This window comes from Thamnophis elegans, chromosome 8, assembly GCF_009769535.1.
Source record: "Thamnophis elegans isolate rThaEle1 chromosome 8, rThaEle1.pri, whole genome shotgun sequence".
Lineage (NCBI taxonomy): Eukaryota > Metazoa > Chordata > Lepidosauria > Squamata > Colubridae > Thamnophis > Thamnophis elegans.
In genome coordinates, this window is record NC_045548.1 from 44,510,405 (window position 1) to 44,524,996 (window position 14,592).

The window sequence follows — 14,592 nt, forward strand, 5'->3', positions numbered from 1 at the left end:
ATCCTGGAAAAAAACAACCATTGATGCATGAATGAATAAATAAGAACAGGGGCTCACATTGCAATTTTAGGCCATTACATAATATATGAAATTGAACAGTTTAAAAGATAGATCTGAATAAAGCAGAATTTTTAAATTGTCATTATCAGGCTATAGATTCATTTGTTCTATTGAAGTTTAGAGTTATACCAATGTATCTATGTCAACAATCTTATTAGCCAATGAATCAGTGAAGATATTGTTTGCTAGTTTATTATGTCTAAATCGGGGTAGTCAACCTTTTTATACCTACTGCCCACTTTTGTATTTCTGGGAGTATTAAAATTTTCTAACGCCCACCAGTTCCACAGTAATGGTGATTTATAAAATAGGGAAGTAACTTTACTTTATAAAATTTATGAAGCAGAGTTACAGCAAACCCCTACCGCCCACCATGAAAGCTGGAACGCCCACTAGTGGGCGGTAGGAACCAGGTTGACTACCACTGATCTAAATCATAGCAACCAATTAGTTTTAATTACGCCTAACCAAATTAAATTCAGCATTAGTATATAATACATTAAAGTTAAAATTATGTATCAGAAATCCAGACTGAGCAGAACTCTAGAGAGGTGATTTCTGAGGAAAATGTGAGAAATTCACATAAAATCTGGTTCTCAGGGAGGTCCCTAAAAAAATCTGAAATGTTGAAATGAAAATTTCAGCAGAGTTACCAAATCTGGGTTACAAAACTTCAAATAATCAGTAGATGCCAGGAAAGGGAAACAGAAGTCTCAATTTGTTGCTATCTAATTTTGCTTTATGGTCCTAATTTCTAGTAGCCCTCAAATTGTATAAATTTAAGAATAAACTAAATTATTAATCAATGTTCCCTCTAATTTTTTTTCAGTGTGAGCGGAAAAGTATAGTGTTTGAGCGGCACATTTTCATGCCTGAGCACCTGAATTTTTTTCACAGATGTCACCTAAGACAACAACGAAATCAGTGTTATTTGAAACTCAAAGTTATGTTTATTCAAGGGACCCGCTTAATTAAAAGTGTTATATAATATCAGTATCACTTAACAACGATCCTGCTTAGCAACCAAAATGTTGGCTCAGAAACTCTGGCATTGAAGTGTGCAAGTCTTAAAGCTGTCAAGTTACAAGACCCTCGCACCCCTAACCCTTTAGGAAAAAAACCCCAGGGGTCTTCAAACCTGACAGCTTTAAGCCTTGTGGACTTCAACTCCCAGAATTTCTCCTCCAGTCATGTTGCAGCAACGTCATCTGCGTGGATCTGCTCCATCTTCGGTTTTTTTCACAGGAGGCAGGGCTGCTGCTGAAGATGCCAACGAGCCCCCACCGCCACTAGAATATGCATTTGTTTAGCATGACATAGAATAGCCTTTCAACCAGAAGTATGGAATAAAAGAGAGACTGATAAATATTAAAAAAAATAAAACCAAAAAGCAGCTATTTATTTGAGTTCTAGATAAACATTTAGTTCAGAAGAGATTAGAATAGAATAGAGAAAGAATAGAATATAGAGAATACAATAGAAATAGAATTGGAAGGGACCTTGGAGGTCTTCTAGTCCAACTCCCTGCTTAGGCAGGAAACCCTACACCACTTAAGATAAATGGCTATCCCACATCTTCTTAAAGACTTCCAGTGTTGGGGCATTCACAACTTCTGGAGGCAAGCTGTTCCGTTAATTGTTTTAACTGTTAGGAATTTTCTCCTTAGTTCTAAGTTTCTTCTCTCCTTGATTAGTTTCCACCCATTGCTTCTTGTCCTGCCCTCAGGTGCTTTGGAGAATAGCTTGACTCCCTCTTTTTTTGTGGCAACCCCTGAGATATTGGAAGACTGCTATCATGTCTCCCCAATTCCTTCTTTTCATTATACCCAGTTCTTGCAACCATTCTTCATATGTTTTAGCCTCCAGTCCCCTAATCGTAGAATAGAATGACAGAAGGGACCTTGGAGGTCTTCTAGTCCAACCCCCTGCCTAGGCAGGAAACCCTACACTACTTAAGACAAACGGTTATCCAAAATCTTCTTTAAAACTTCCAGTGTTGGAGCATTCCCAACTTCTGGAGGCAAGTTGGTCCATTGGTTAATTGTTCTCACTGTCAGGAAATTTATCCTTAGTTCTAGGTTGCTTCTCTCCTTGATTAGTTTCCATCCATTGCTTCTTGTCCAGCCTTCAGGTGCCTTGGAGAATAGTTTGACTCCCTCTTCTTTGGAACAACCCCTGAGATATTGGAAGACTGCTATCATGTCTCTCCTAGTCCTTCTTTTCATCAAACTGGACATACCCAGTTCCTACAACCGTTCTTTATATGTCAATATCATTTAGACAAAGTTGATCCCCTTATTCTCCACTCCAGAACCTTGGAGTTTGAAGTTCTTTGGTTCTCTTCTCCCACCCTCTGTGTTCCCACGAGGGGATTAGCATCATAGCTCAACTGCCCCCCTCCCACCCATAAAGACCAGGAGAGCATCGCTGCGCATAGCCAAATGCTACCATAGCAACTATGGCGTTGTCTGATGTCTTTCTTGCACGCTAAGATGGACTGACGGTGACGGGGTGAAGCATAGCTTGCATTGTCCCTACTAGTGTGGATTCTTTTCCCAGCCTTGGTCACTTTACGAGGGGTGGACTTCAGTTCCCAGAATTCTTCAGCCAGGGAAATTCTGGGAGCTGAAGTCCTCCGTCCCTCCCTTATTCCTGTTTCCTTTTCCTTCATTATATTCAATTGTTTCAATATTAAGTGTAATTCTTCCTTCCTAACATTTTTCCATTTTTTTCCTTATATTCTTTTCCATTTCAACATTGTCTTTGTTCCTTCCATTCTTTCTTCCTTCTTTCAATCCTTCCAATATTTTTTCCTTCATTCCCTTGTCTGTTTCAATATTAAGTACATTTCTTCCTTTCTTCCTATACTTTTTTCCATTTTCTTCCTTATATTCTTTTCCATTTCAACATTGTCTTCCTTTTTTCCTTCCTTCCTTCCTATACGTCTTTCCATTTTCTTCCTTATATTATCTTTTCTGTTTCAACAGTCTTTGTTTCTTTCTTCCTTCCTTCCTTCCTTCCTTCCTTCCTTCCTCCCTTCCCTTCCTATACTTCTTCTTTCATTCATTATATTTTCTTTTCCATTTCAATATTAAGTGTAATTCTTTGTTCCTCCTTCCTTCTTTCAATCCTTCCAATACTTTTTCCTTCATTCTCTTTTCCTTCAATATTAAGTGCAATTCCTTCCTTCCTTCCTTCCTTCCTTCCTTCCTTCCTTCCTTCCTTCCTAAGTTATTTCCATTTTCTTCCTTATATAATATTTTCTGTTTCAACATAAAGTGCCTTCCTTCCCTCCCTCCCATCCCTTTCTTTATGTTTTCTTCATGCTTTCTTTTCTTTTTCCTCTGCTCTTTTTAAATCCCCCCCCTTCTTCTCCTCCTCTACATTTAGGTTGGATTAGTTTGTACAACGGTCATCAAACTTCTGAAGTAAAAATAAATAAATAAATCATATTTAAGAAGAAGAAGAAAAAGGAAGACGTTTTTAGTTAAGTCAAACGTTTTAATAAAAGTTTCATCTTTTAAGATTTGTCCAACACATCCAATTGTAACCTTAACAGTAAAGAATATCACCCCAGCTGCTAAAGGTTCAACCAGTCTGAGAACCATTGAAAAGACAACAGTGCAAAATCCAAAAGACACAACTTCCTCACCGCCATTGCTTTGGTACCAAATCTTTGAGGAAGGGGCTCCAGAAAGAAGGAGGAGGAGGAGGAGGAGGAGGAAGAGGAGAAGGGAACCAAAGAGAGGCTTTTACCGGGTCTGCGCCCCACAGCCAGGACCGTCCTTGCGCCTCAAGCCGCGTTTCTTCCTGCAAAGCCCTTCGGGAACCCGAGAGTTCCGTTTGACGCCAGAAGGGCTTTGCAGGAAGAAACGCGGCTTGAGGCGCAAGGACGGTCCTGGCTGTGGGGCGCAGACTCGGTAAAAGCCTCTCTTTGGTTCCCTCCTCCTCCCCCTCCTTCCACAGCTTGCATGACGCTGCCGCCCAGGCTGAGAGCTGCTGCTGAAACAAGTTTGGGGAGGTCCTTTGCGGGCGGGCAGTTCTAGCCGCCTGCAAAGGACTTCCCCACGTTTGCTTTGAAAGAAACCTCTGCGCGGCAGTTAGAAACCTCTGCGCGGGGGTTTCTTGCCATGTGCGCGGCCGCGCGGCCGCGCACCTTAGAGGGAACGGTGTTATTAATGTATCTTAAATAGAAAACTATCTTTTGATAGATTTTTACTCCAAAAGCATTTTATTAAAATAAATGTGATAAAATTTTTAAAAAATCCAATTTAAATTTTAAAAAATCTGATTTTTTAAAACAAATCATCGATTTTTATCCACCCTGAAAAAATAGTATACTGTTACATTCAAACAAGTTCAGATCTTAGGTCTTGTGAGTAGATCATAATGGCACTAAAATTGGATGGGAATAAACAGAACCTACCTATAAAAAATAAAACTGAAATAAAATTGAAGAAGCCAAGAGTTATACTAAATAGAAAGTGCTTTGAAATATTTCAATTATATTTCAATAAGCATAAATTAGCAAAATAAAGAGTTTTGGTCATATTATTTATTTTTCAATAAATGTACCATATGCCTGGAGTAGAACTGGGCTACAAACATACAAGTGGTATGAAGGTTGAGTGATAGGGGGAGTCCCATTTATATGTACAATGAAGGAGGAAATCCTGCTATTTCTTCTAAATTTGGATGGACAGTGTTACAAATGATTTTTCCCCCTTGAATTGTCTTCAAAAAGGCCTTGACATAATTAAAGTTACTCAATGCATTTCAGATATGTGATCTTTTTTCAAGGATTCTAGCCTTTTCTCTATTCCAAAAGTGTAGATGTTTTTCTAAGGATAAGCCATTTTCATTTCCCCATATATATATATATATATATATATTAGCTATTCAGTATAAGTTATTTACATGTTGAATATAGCAGACCTTTTGTTTTACATAATAATGACTAGCTGCAAGAGTCAGTACCTGTAGGTTAATTGCAAGAGATGGATATGTCTTTCCTCTGGTCACTCACTTTTATATTCAATTCATTCTCAGCAGAGGTAGTATTCAGCAGGTTCTGACTAGTTCTGGAGAACCAGTAGTGGAAATTTTGAGTAGTTCGGAGAACCAGTAAATACAACCTCTAACTGGCCCTGCCCCCATCTATTCTCTGCCTCATTTATTCCTGAGTCCCAGATGTTCAGGAGGGAATGGGGATTTTGCAGTAGCCTTCCTCTGGAGTGGGGTGGGAATAGAGATTTTACAGTATCCTTCCCCTGCCACACCCACCAAGCCATGCCACGCCCACCAAGCCATGCCCACAGAACCGGTAGTAAAAAATTTTGAATTCCCCCACTGATTCTCAGGCAGTTACTCTTGCCATTTGTAGACAAAGACCTCGCTTAGTTTGCTAATACACGCTTGACAAAAATTGTTCAATTAGATTTTTTAAATAATAAGGACCAAGGAAGGTCTTAAGAGCATTTAATGTAAGGTGACCAGATTTTCAGATTGGAAAAGAGGGACGCCCTTGACCGGGGGGGGGGGGGGGGCTTGATTAAAAAAATTTTTTTTTGTCAAAAGGTCACCCCAGGACACTGAAACCAGCATAAATACGAATCTGTTGCCAAACAAAATTTTGATCACGTGACCATGAGGATGCTGCAACGGTCGCTAAGTGTGAAAAATGGTCGCAACGGTCGCTAAGTGTGAAAAATGGTCATCAGTCACTTTTTTCAATGCCATTGTATCTTCCTGATTATTAAAAGTGCAAATTCACTCAGTGTCAATCATGACTCCTGAGTCCATTTCAAAGTATTGTGCATAGAAATTTTTAAAATGGCTTGTTTCAATTTATTTTGGATAGAATCTTTTTTAAATAGTTTAAGACAATTTAAAAAAGAATCAACACAGAATAACACTATTTTTAAAAATCATATGCACAATAAATAAAATATTATTTTAAAATACATTAAAAAAATAAAAGAAAAAACCCAGCTCACTTACCAGCAGGCAGGCAGAGTCAGCAGATCTTTGTAGCGATGGATGGAAGCACACAGGGAGCCTATATATACGCAACTGCAGTAACAATGACAATGATGAAGGATTGGATTGAGTTAAAGAATAAAAGAATTCTGATCTTAGAAGGCCATGACCTGCAGGCAGGCTGGCATAATTTCTTATGGAATGAATGACAAACATAAAACGCACAAATACTTTCAAAATCATTTAATTAGAACTTTACTGCAACAATGGCTCAAAATTAAAAAAATCCACTATGTGAAAACCCCAAATTGGCTATCACCAACAGAAAGAACGACACACCCAAATTTTACAGATTGGAACAAAATTCTAAGATACAGAGATCTAATTGACAGACAGGGAAATTTAAAAACAATTGAAGAATTGGCAGATCAGAATATGAAAGGTGACTGGCTAACCTACCTCTAAATTAAAACTAAATACAATAAAGACACTAAAATATATGGTATTGAAACAGAACCACACAAATTGAATAAAATTATTCAAAGTCTGGACAGAAAGATGATAGGGAAAATATACAAATTCCTCTTGAAGTATCAAATGGAAGAGGAAATTGGAAACTGTAAAAGAACCAATGATAAAATGGGCACAGAACTTTGGCTATAACATTGAACTAGACAAATGGGAAAAATTTTGGGGAATAAATTTAAGAATGACACTATCAATCCCATACAAGGAAAACCTTGTTCTTTCAATCCTTCCAATATTTTTTTCCTTCATTCCCTTGTCTGTTTCAATATTAAGTACATTTCTTCCTTTCTTCCTATACTTTTTTCCATTTTCTTCCTTATATTCTTTTCCATTTCAACATTGTCTTCCTTTTTTCCTTCCTTCCTTCCTATACGTCTTTCCATTTTCTTCCTTATATTATCTTTTCTGTTTCAACAGTCTTTGTTTCTTTCTTCCTTCCTTCCTTCCTTCCTTCCTTCCTTCCCTTCCTATACTTCTTCTTTCATTCATTATATTTTCTTTTCCATTTCAATATTAAGTGTAATTCTTTGTTCCTCCTTCCTTCTTTCAATCCTTCCAATACTTTTTCCTTCATTCTCTTTTCCTTCAATATTAAGTGCAATTCCTTCCTTCCTTCCTTCCTAAGTTATTTCCATTTTCTTCCTTATATAATATTTTCTGTTTCAACATAAAGTGCCTTCCTTCCCTCCCTCCCTCCCATCCCTTTCTTTATGTTTTCTTTATGTTTTCTTCATGCTTTCTTTTCTTTTTCCTCTGCTCTTTTTAAATCCCCCCCCTTCTCCTCCTCCTCTACATTTAGGTTGGATTAGTTTGTACAACAGTCATCAAACTTCTGAAGTAAAAATAAATAAATAAATCATATTTAAGAAGAAGAAGAAAAAGGAAGACGTTTTTAGTTAAGTCAAACGTTTTAATAAAAGTTTCATCTTTTAAGATTCGTCCAACACATCCAATTGTAACCTTAACAGTAAAGAATATCACCCCAGCTGCTAAAGGTTCAACCAGTCTGAGAACCATTGAAAAGACAACAGTGCAGCAAAATCCAAAAGACACAACTTCCTCACGACCTCACCGCCATTGCTTTGGTACCAAATCTTTAAGGAAGGGGCGCCAGAAAGGAGGAGGAGGAGGAGGAGGAGGAGAAGGGAACCAAAGAGACGCTCTCGGAGGCGGCGATCCCATACACGAAGAGGCAGGAGGAGAGGTGGGGGCGCTGCACGAACGGACTCCTCGCGGCCGCTCCCATGCTCTCGGAGGCGGCGATCCCATACACGAAGAGGCAGGAGGAGAGGTGGGGGCGCTGCACGAACGGACTCCTCGCGGCCGCTCCCACGCTCTCGGAGGCAGCGATCCCATGCACGAAGAGGCAGGAGGAGAGGTGGGTGCGCTGGCAGCTGCCCCGCAGACAACTTCCACACGCTTCAGGAGCTTCTGCCGAGCGACAGGAGCCCCGGAAGCGTGTGGAAGTTGTCTGCGGGCAGCTGCCGCTGCGTCCACGCTCTCGGAGGCCCAGAAGCGAGGGGACGTTCTCTGCTGGCGGCGCCGCTCCCCCGACATCTCTTCCTTCCGCGGCGAATCCCATGGATTCACGAACGGACTCCACGGAAGGAAGAGAGATCGGGACAGCAGCGGGGAGGCCCAGAAGCGAGGGGACGTTCTCTGCTGGCGGCGCCGCTCCCCCGACCTCTCTTCCTTCCGCGGCGAATCCCATGGATTCACGAACGGACTCCACGGAAGGAAGAGAGATCGGGACAGCAGGGGGAGGCCCAGAAGCGAGGGGACGTTCTCTGCTGGCGGCGCCGCTCCCCCGACATCTCTTCCTTCCGCGGCGAATCCCATGGATTCACGAACGGACTCCACGGAAGGAAGAGAGATCAGGACAGCAGCGGGGAGTCCCAGAAGCCAGAGGACGTTCTCTGCTGGCGTCCGCCGCTCCCCCAACCTCTCTTCCTTCCGCGGCGAATCCCATGGATTCACGAACGGACTCCACGGAAGGAAGAGAGATCGGGACAGCAGGGGGAGGGCCAGAAGCGAGGGGACGTTCTCTGCTGGCGGCGCCGCTCCCCCGACATCTCTTCCTTCCGCGGCGAATCCCATGGATTCACGAATGGACTCCACGGAAGGAAGAGAGATCGGGACAGCAGGGGGAGGCCCAGAAGCGAGGGGACGTTCTCTGCTGGCGGCGCCGCTCCCCCGACATCTCTTCCGCGGCGAATCCCATGGATTCACGAACGGACTCCACGGAAGGAAGAGAGATCGGGACAGCAGCGGGGAGGCCCAGAAGCGAGGGGACGTTCTCTGCTGGCGGCGCCGCTCCCCCGACATCTCTTCCTTCCGCGGCGAATCCCATGGATTCACGAACGGACTCCACGGAAGGAAGAGAGATCGGGACAGCAGCGGGGAGGCCCAGAAGCGAGGGGACGTTCTCTGCTGGCGGCGCCGCTGCCACGACCTCTCTTCCTTCCGCGGCGAATCCCATGGATTCACGAACGGACTCCACGGAAGGAAGAGAGGTCTGGTCTGGGCAGCACGCACAGAGCGGGAAAGGCAGCACCAAAGCCTGGCCGCGAGCGAGGGAGCGCGCGGCGAGCAGCGACGCCGGGCTGCTTCCTCCTCCGCCGCCGCTGGCGGCTGCTCCCTCCGGGGCAGGAGAGCTGGGAGCAGCCGCCCGAGAACTTCCACGTGGCTCCAAAGGTTTTGCCGCCCGTTCCAGCGCAGCACAGGGGCTGGCTGCGAACTCCGCAAGGGGGCTGTCTCCTTCCCCCAGCCCAGCGCCTCCCGATTCCCACGGTACCAAATTTAATACAAAACATAATTTACTCACCACCAGTGAGTAAGCGCAGCTGCCCAAAACAAAGACGAAATAAAATGGAGACTCGCGCATGCATCCTCAGCTAAGGAGTCCAGCCAATCAGTGAGCTGGTTGGCCAGCTCACTGATTGGCTGAAGTCCAGCCAATCAAATCAGTGAGCGGCAGGCTGGGCTGGCTTAAATTTGTAGGTGGTAGCATAGAACAGAACGATGAGCCAGCCCAGCAGCTGATGGGCGGGAGCTGCAAGCACCAAAAAAAGCGTGCCTTTTTAAAAAGCGGGCGGGACGCGGGAAAATGTATCAAAAAGCGGGGGTGTCCCGCCAAAAGCGGGACGTCTGGTCACCTTAATTTAATGTATTGTTTATGTTATTCCAGGCTCTTTCCTGCTTGCCTTTTTAAAAATCAGGTTATATAATTGTATTAATACAGTTTAAAATCTACATTATTAGTTTTATTAAGTATTCAAATTTTTAGGAATTGGTCAAGAAAATAACATTTTCAGAATTTTCAGATGAATATTAGTGTGCTGGATTTGTTTTCTAGTGGTGATTTATATTGTTGAAGAATTCAAGGTGATCAATCATTTTGTTAAAATCTAATGGGCTAACCTAATTATTGATTACTGAGAAGTGGATACTACAGAAATTTATTATAGTTAAATTGATAGAATGTAATGTCAACATTTATTTAATGGAAATAAATAATTATACACACACACTTAATTCAGTTTGTGTGTGTGTGTATATATATATACATACATACATACATATACATACATACATACATATGCATACATACATACATACATACACACACACAAAAAAACTGAATTAAGTTTGGGAAATGGAATGTATCAATAAAGTTAGCAATAAGTTTAACATTTGAAGAAAAAAATGTTGATTGTTGCTGATGAAAAATTGATTGATTGAAAAAAAGCAGGAACTAATTGCTTCAATCTACCATTGCTTGTACCACAAGCAAAGCTTTTATTTATTTATTTATTAAATTTATATGTCGCCCATCTTTCTGTCCAAATTACTTTTGGTTATAGAGTTGTTTCACTGTAGTTAAAAGCTGAGTCCATATCTATAGATGCCTTTGCTAGTTGGATGTATTCATGCTGAAGTAAGTGCAAAATTCTCTAGTCTCGGCAAATTGGAATGACAACTTCTGAAGACAGAATAGACAATGCTGACTCTACAAAAAATAATCTGATGGTATAAGGAAATATCCTGTATATCTAAGGAAATGTTTTAGTAGACAAAGCTATTGCTATTTGCTATTTATGATTGTCAAAAAATAATTGGAGAAATAACACCTTTTTCCTAACTGTTTTGCCAATTTATCCATTAATCCTATACTCACTGTAATGTAAGGAACACAGCAGGTATATTCTCAGATAATTCAATCTCTAAACATAGTTTTTGTGAGGGAAGAATCTATAGTAAGTTTTTTGGAGTTAGGCTTCAATAAAATTGATTTGCAGTTTCCTACTGTAGTAATATATTTTTGGTCAGATTAAATATTCCTTCAAATTTTGCCTCTCTTGCTTGGACTCTATATGCGGCTTTCTTACTCTTTCTTACTTATTTTAATTGTTGGTGATTGGAGATACATTTAATTGTCAAAAATCATGTGTTGTATACTCAGGTAGTTCTCTGGAAAGAAACTTAGCTTTTCAAAAACAATACATAAGTCCAGATGTTTGAGGCTATTTAGGTTTATTGCATATGGTAGAAACAAAATAAAGACATCGTTTTCTGTTAAAGCATTAACTTTATTCTTTTTTTTAAAAAATCATAAAACTATATTTGCTTGCTTTTTGTGTATACCACAAAAATAACAGGGAAATAAAAAATATTGTACTGTTTGTAGTTAATACCTGTCAAATGTATTAGATTTTACAGCACTCTTTTATATGGTTGGACAAATTTTACTCACAAAACGGTATTTCAATGCATATCAAAAAAAGAGTAAAAGAAATAGCTGGGTGCTATTCTTGGCTTTATATAAACAAAACAAAGCTATATAGTTATTGTTAAAATCTTTAGCTGAGCTAGATTATATAGGACTGAGCTAGATTATATAATGTGCAGTTCAGTGACATAATGTACAGTGGTCTTTGGGTATAAAGGCTAACAGAATAGAATAATAGACTTTGGAAGGGACCTTAGAGGTCTACTAGTCCAACCCCTGTTTAGGTATTTCAGACAAATAGTTGTCTAATCTCTTCTTAAAAACTTCCACAACTTCTGGAATCATTTGTTCCACTGATAGATTGTTCTAATTGTCTCCTTGGTTCTAGGTTGCTTCTCTCCTTGATTAGTTTCCATTTATTGCTTCTTGTCCTGCCTTCAGTTTCTTTGGAGAATAAGTTGACTCCCTCTTCTTTGTGGCAACCCCTTAGATATTGTAAGGCTGCTATCATGTCACCCCAGTCCTTCTTTTCATTAGACACACTAAATTCCAGCAACAATTCTTTATATGTTTTATTGCCCAGGCCTCTAAATTTTTTCAGCTTTTTACGTAAAAAACACACAAATACATACAATGTTTAAGTATATATAAGTTCTCTTGTTGCTCTCAGTTGAAAATATATCTATTGTGTCCACATCAGTTGGCTTTCCATAAGGATATATATTATTTGCAGTCTCTTTTGTCTTGTTTTTTCCATGTTGTGCTTAATATATTAGCAAATAAAAACTCAGCAGCTGTACATTGAATTGGAGGTTTTTAACTGGATTTGTGATGAGTGCATGCCATCCTGAACTTTTGGAATAACTTTAAGTATTTGCAAGTAACTTTTTTTTGGCTTTCAAAGTACAATAAAATATCATCTATATTCAGTGATTTCATAGAATTGAATGATACTTATCTGTTGTGGCTCGGCAGGAACCTTTGGAGCTGCTATCAGACTTTGACAGCGAGGGGCCCTATGAGTCAGGCCTGGAGGAGGCGGAGGGCCCTGGACAGGGTTCTGACTCCGAGCAGGGCTCAGAGAGACTAGTTGGTCCCCAGGTAATGACTGAGCCTTGGATCAGTGAGAGAGGCTGACACAGAAATCTCCTGTGAGTTGTTTCAGGATGCACGCAGGAGAAGGGCTGACACTTGAGGACTCACAGGACATGATAACGAGCAGCTGTGGCTCGTTAGGATCTCCTCCTGCAGATAAAAGACTGATGGTGCCACGCCCTAGTGGCAGAAGTCAACGTTCCGTTTCTGTTCTAGTCAAGTTCTCTGTGCGTAACCATCGAGAAAAAGCACTTGGATAAGTGATTTGATTTATATAATCCTGTTTTGTAGTAGTTTATGAATGAGGACTTTTGCCAGAGCATTTATCTGTGTTTATTTTGGGCTCGCAGCCAGCAAGAGCCGGGACTGATAAAAACATTCCTTTGAACATTCTGTTTGGCTTTAATTTCTGAACGGGCAAGGTGGGGGTCAGAACACTTATCTGACCTAAATATTCTGAAATTTTATGAAATAACACAATTTTTCATTATTCCATGAGATTTCTTAATAATTTGAGAGGTCATAATTTGGTGAGTCTGAGATCTTTGGTGTGTGTGTATATGTGTGTGTGTGTGTGTGTGTGTGTGTGTGTGTGTGTGTAGTGTTGCAAAAAGATGTTCACCCCCATGCCATATTTATTTATTTAGCTGTTCTGGGCTACATGTCTGACGTTTTAGTGTCTAATTTCTTTATTTTTCTTTTTGCTTCTATCCAGGCATTCCTTCACAGAATAATGCAGTGGGCTATTACTAAGATTGATAAAAATGTAACAGAGGAAACGGTTAAGGTTAGTTGTTATTTGTTTTCACTTCCTTTTTTATTGTTTCTCAAATTGATTTATTTATACTCTGGGTTTCTTTCTTACAGACATTGTTCTCAAATATTGAAGATATTCTAGAAGTTCATAAGAACTTCCTATCTAGGATTGAAGAATGTCTGCACCCTGAACCTAATTCGCAACAAGAAGTGGGATCTTGCTTTCTCCATTTTGTATGTCAAATCCAGTAATATAAGCTTTATGTAATTGATTATATTCTTTTCTCCAGTGCTGTTTTTTTTTAAATAATTGCTGGCATGATAGTTCATGTATACTCCATTTAGAGGACAAAATGATCTTGATTGCATAATTTATGAGATCTTTTAAGGACGCTTGGAAGCTGAATTTTCAGCCTATTCACTAGAAAGAGCAGGCGTCATCATGATTTTCATGAATCAGGCCTAACACATTTGAACAATAATCACTTTTTAAAACATTTGTCTTGAATAACTTTCCCCTCCAGTAATTCACAGATAACATTTTTTTTACACATTTGATATGTAAGCGAACAGTATATTCACTGACTTTAAAATGCATTTTTAAAGTTACACTAGATTCATTGTGCTATAGGCAATGGTGGTATTCAAATAATTTAACAACCGGTTCTCTGCCCTAATGATTTCTTCCAACAACCAAACAGCTCAGAAAGTTAACAACCGGTTCTCCTGAAGAGGTATGAACTGGCTGAATCCCACCACTGGCTATAGGTACCATATGGGAGCCTGATCTTACCCATGAGAAGATACAAACATTTCCTTGAACCTAACTATAAAACTAAAATAAAAAAAATGAAATACTTCTTTTTATAAATGGATTTGTATTGATTTTTTATAAATTGATTTGTCAACATGTAAATATTTCTTGTAAACCAATTGTGTTTTATATTAGTTCACAGACACTGTGTTTATTTTTACTTACACCATTTCTTTATAATATCTGTTAAAATATAACCAAAATAACTAATCTAAAACTTTTTATTCAGAGAGACAGATTTCGTATCTATGATGAATACTGCAGCAATCATGAAAAAGCACAAAAGCTTTTGCTTGAACTTAACAAAATAAAAACAGTACGGACATTTTTACTGGTAAATATTTTTTTTTGTATTCTATATCTCTTTCTTCTAGTTTGTGGGGTAATTTGATTGCAATTCACTTCTAAGGAAAGCCACTTTGGTGGTGTGGCCCACTGTGTGACCTTGGACCAATCACTTTTCTCAACCCTAGGAAGTATGGAAAGGAAAATCACTTATAAAATCTTGCCAAGAAAATTTTAGATACTAATCCAGGCAGTTTACAGGAGTCAACAATGATTCAAAGGTGTGCAGGTGTATGCTTGTGTGTGTGCATGTGCGTGCATGCACACAGATACATTTCCAAGTGAT

General features: G+C 39.9%; 1 protein-coding gene across 1 annotated transcript in view; it reads left to right on the top strand.

Annotated features, from left to right (window-relative positions):
* PREX2 (phosphatidylinositol-3,4,5-trisphosphate dependent Rac exchange factor 2) overlaps nt 1-14,592 on the top strand; it is a 138,206-nt gene that overhangs the window by 23,917 nt on the left and 99,697 nt on the right. Inside the window, exons 2-4 of the mRNA XM_032222719.1 lie at nt 13,107-13,178; nt 13,259-13,381; nt 14,191-14,295. Of these exons, the coding sequence (XP_032078610.1) occupies nt 13,107-13,178; nt 13,259-13,381; nt 14,191-14,295 (300 nt within the window). The remainder of the gene's footprint in view (nt 1-13,106; nt 13,179-13,258; nt 13,382-14,190; nt 14,296-14,592) is intronic.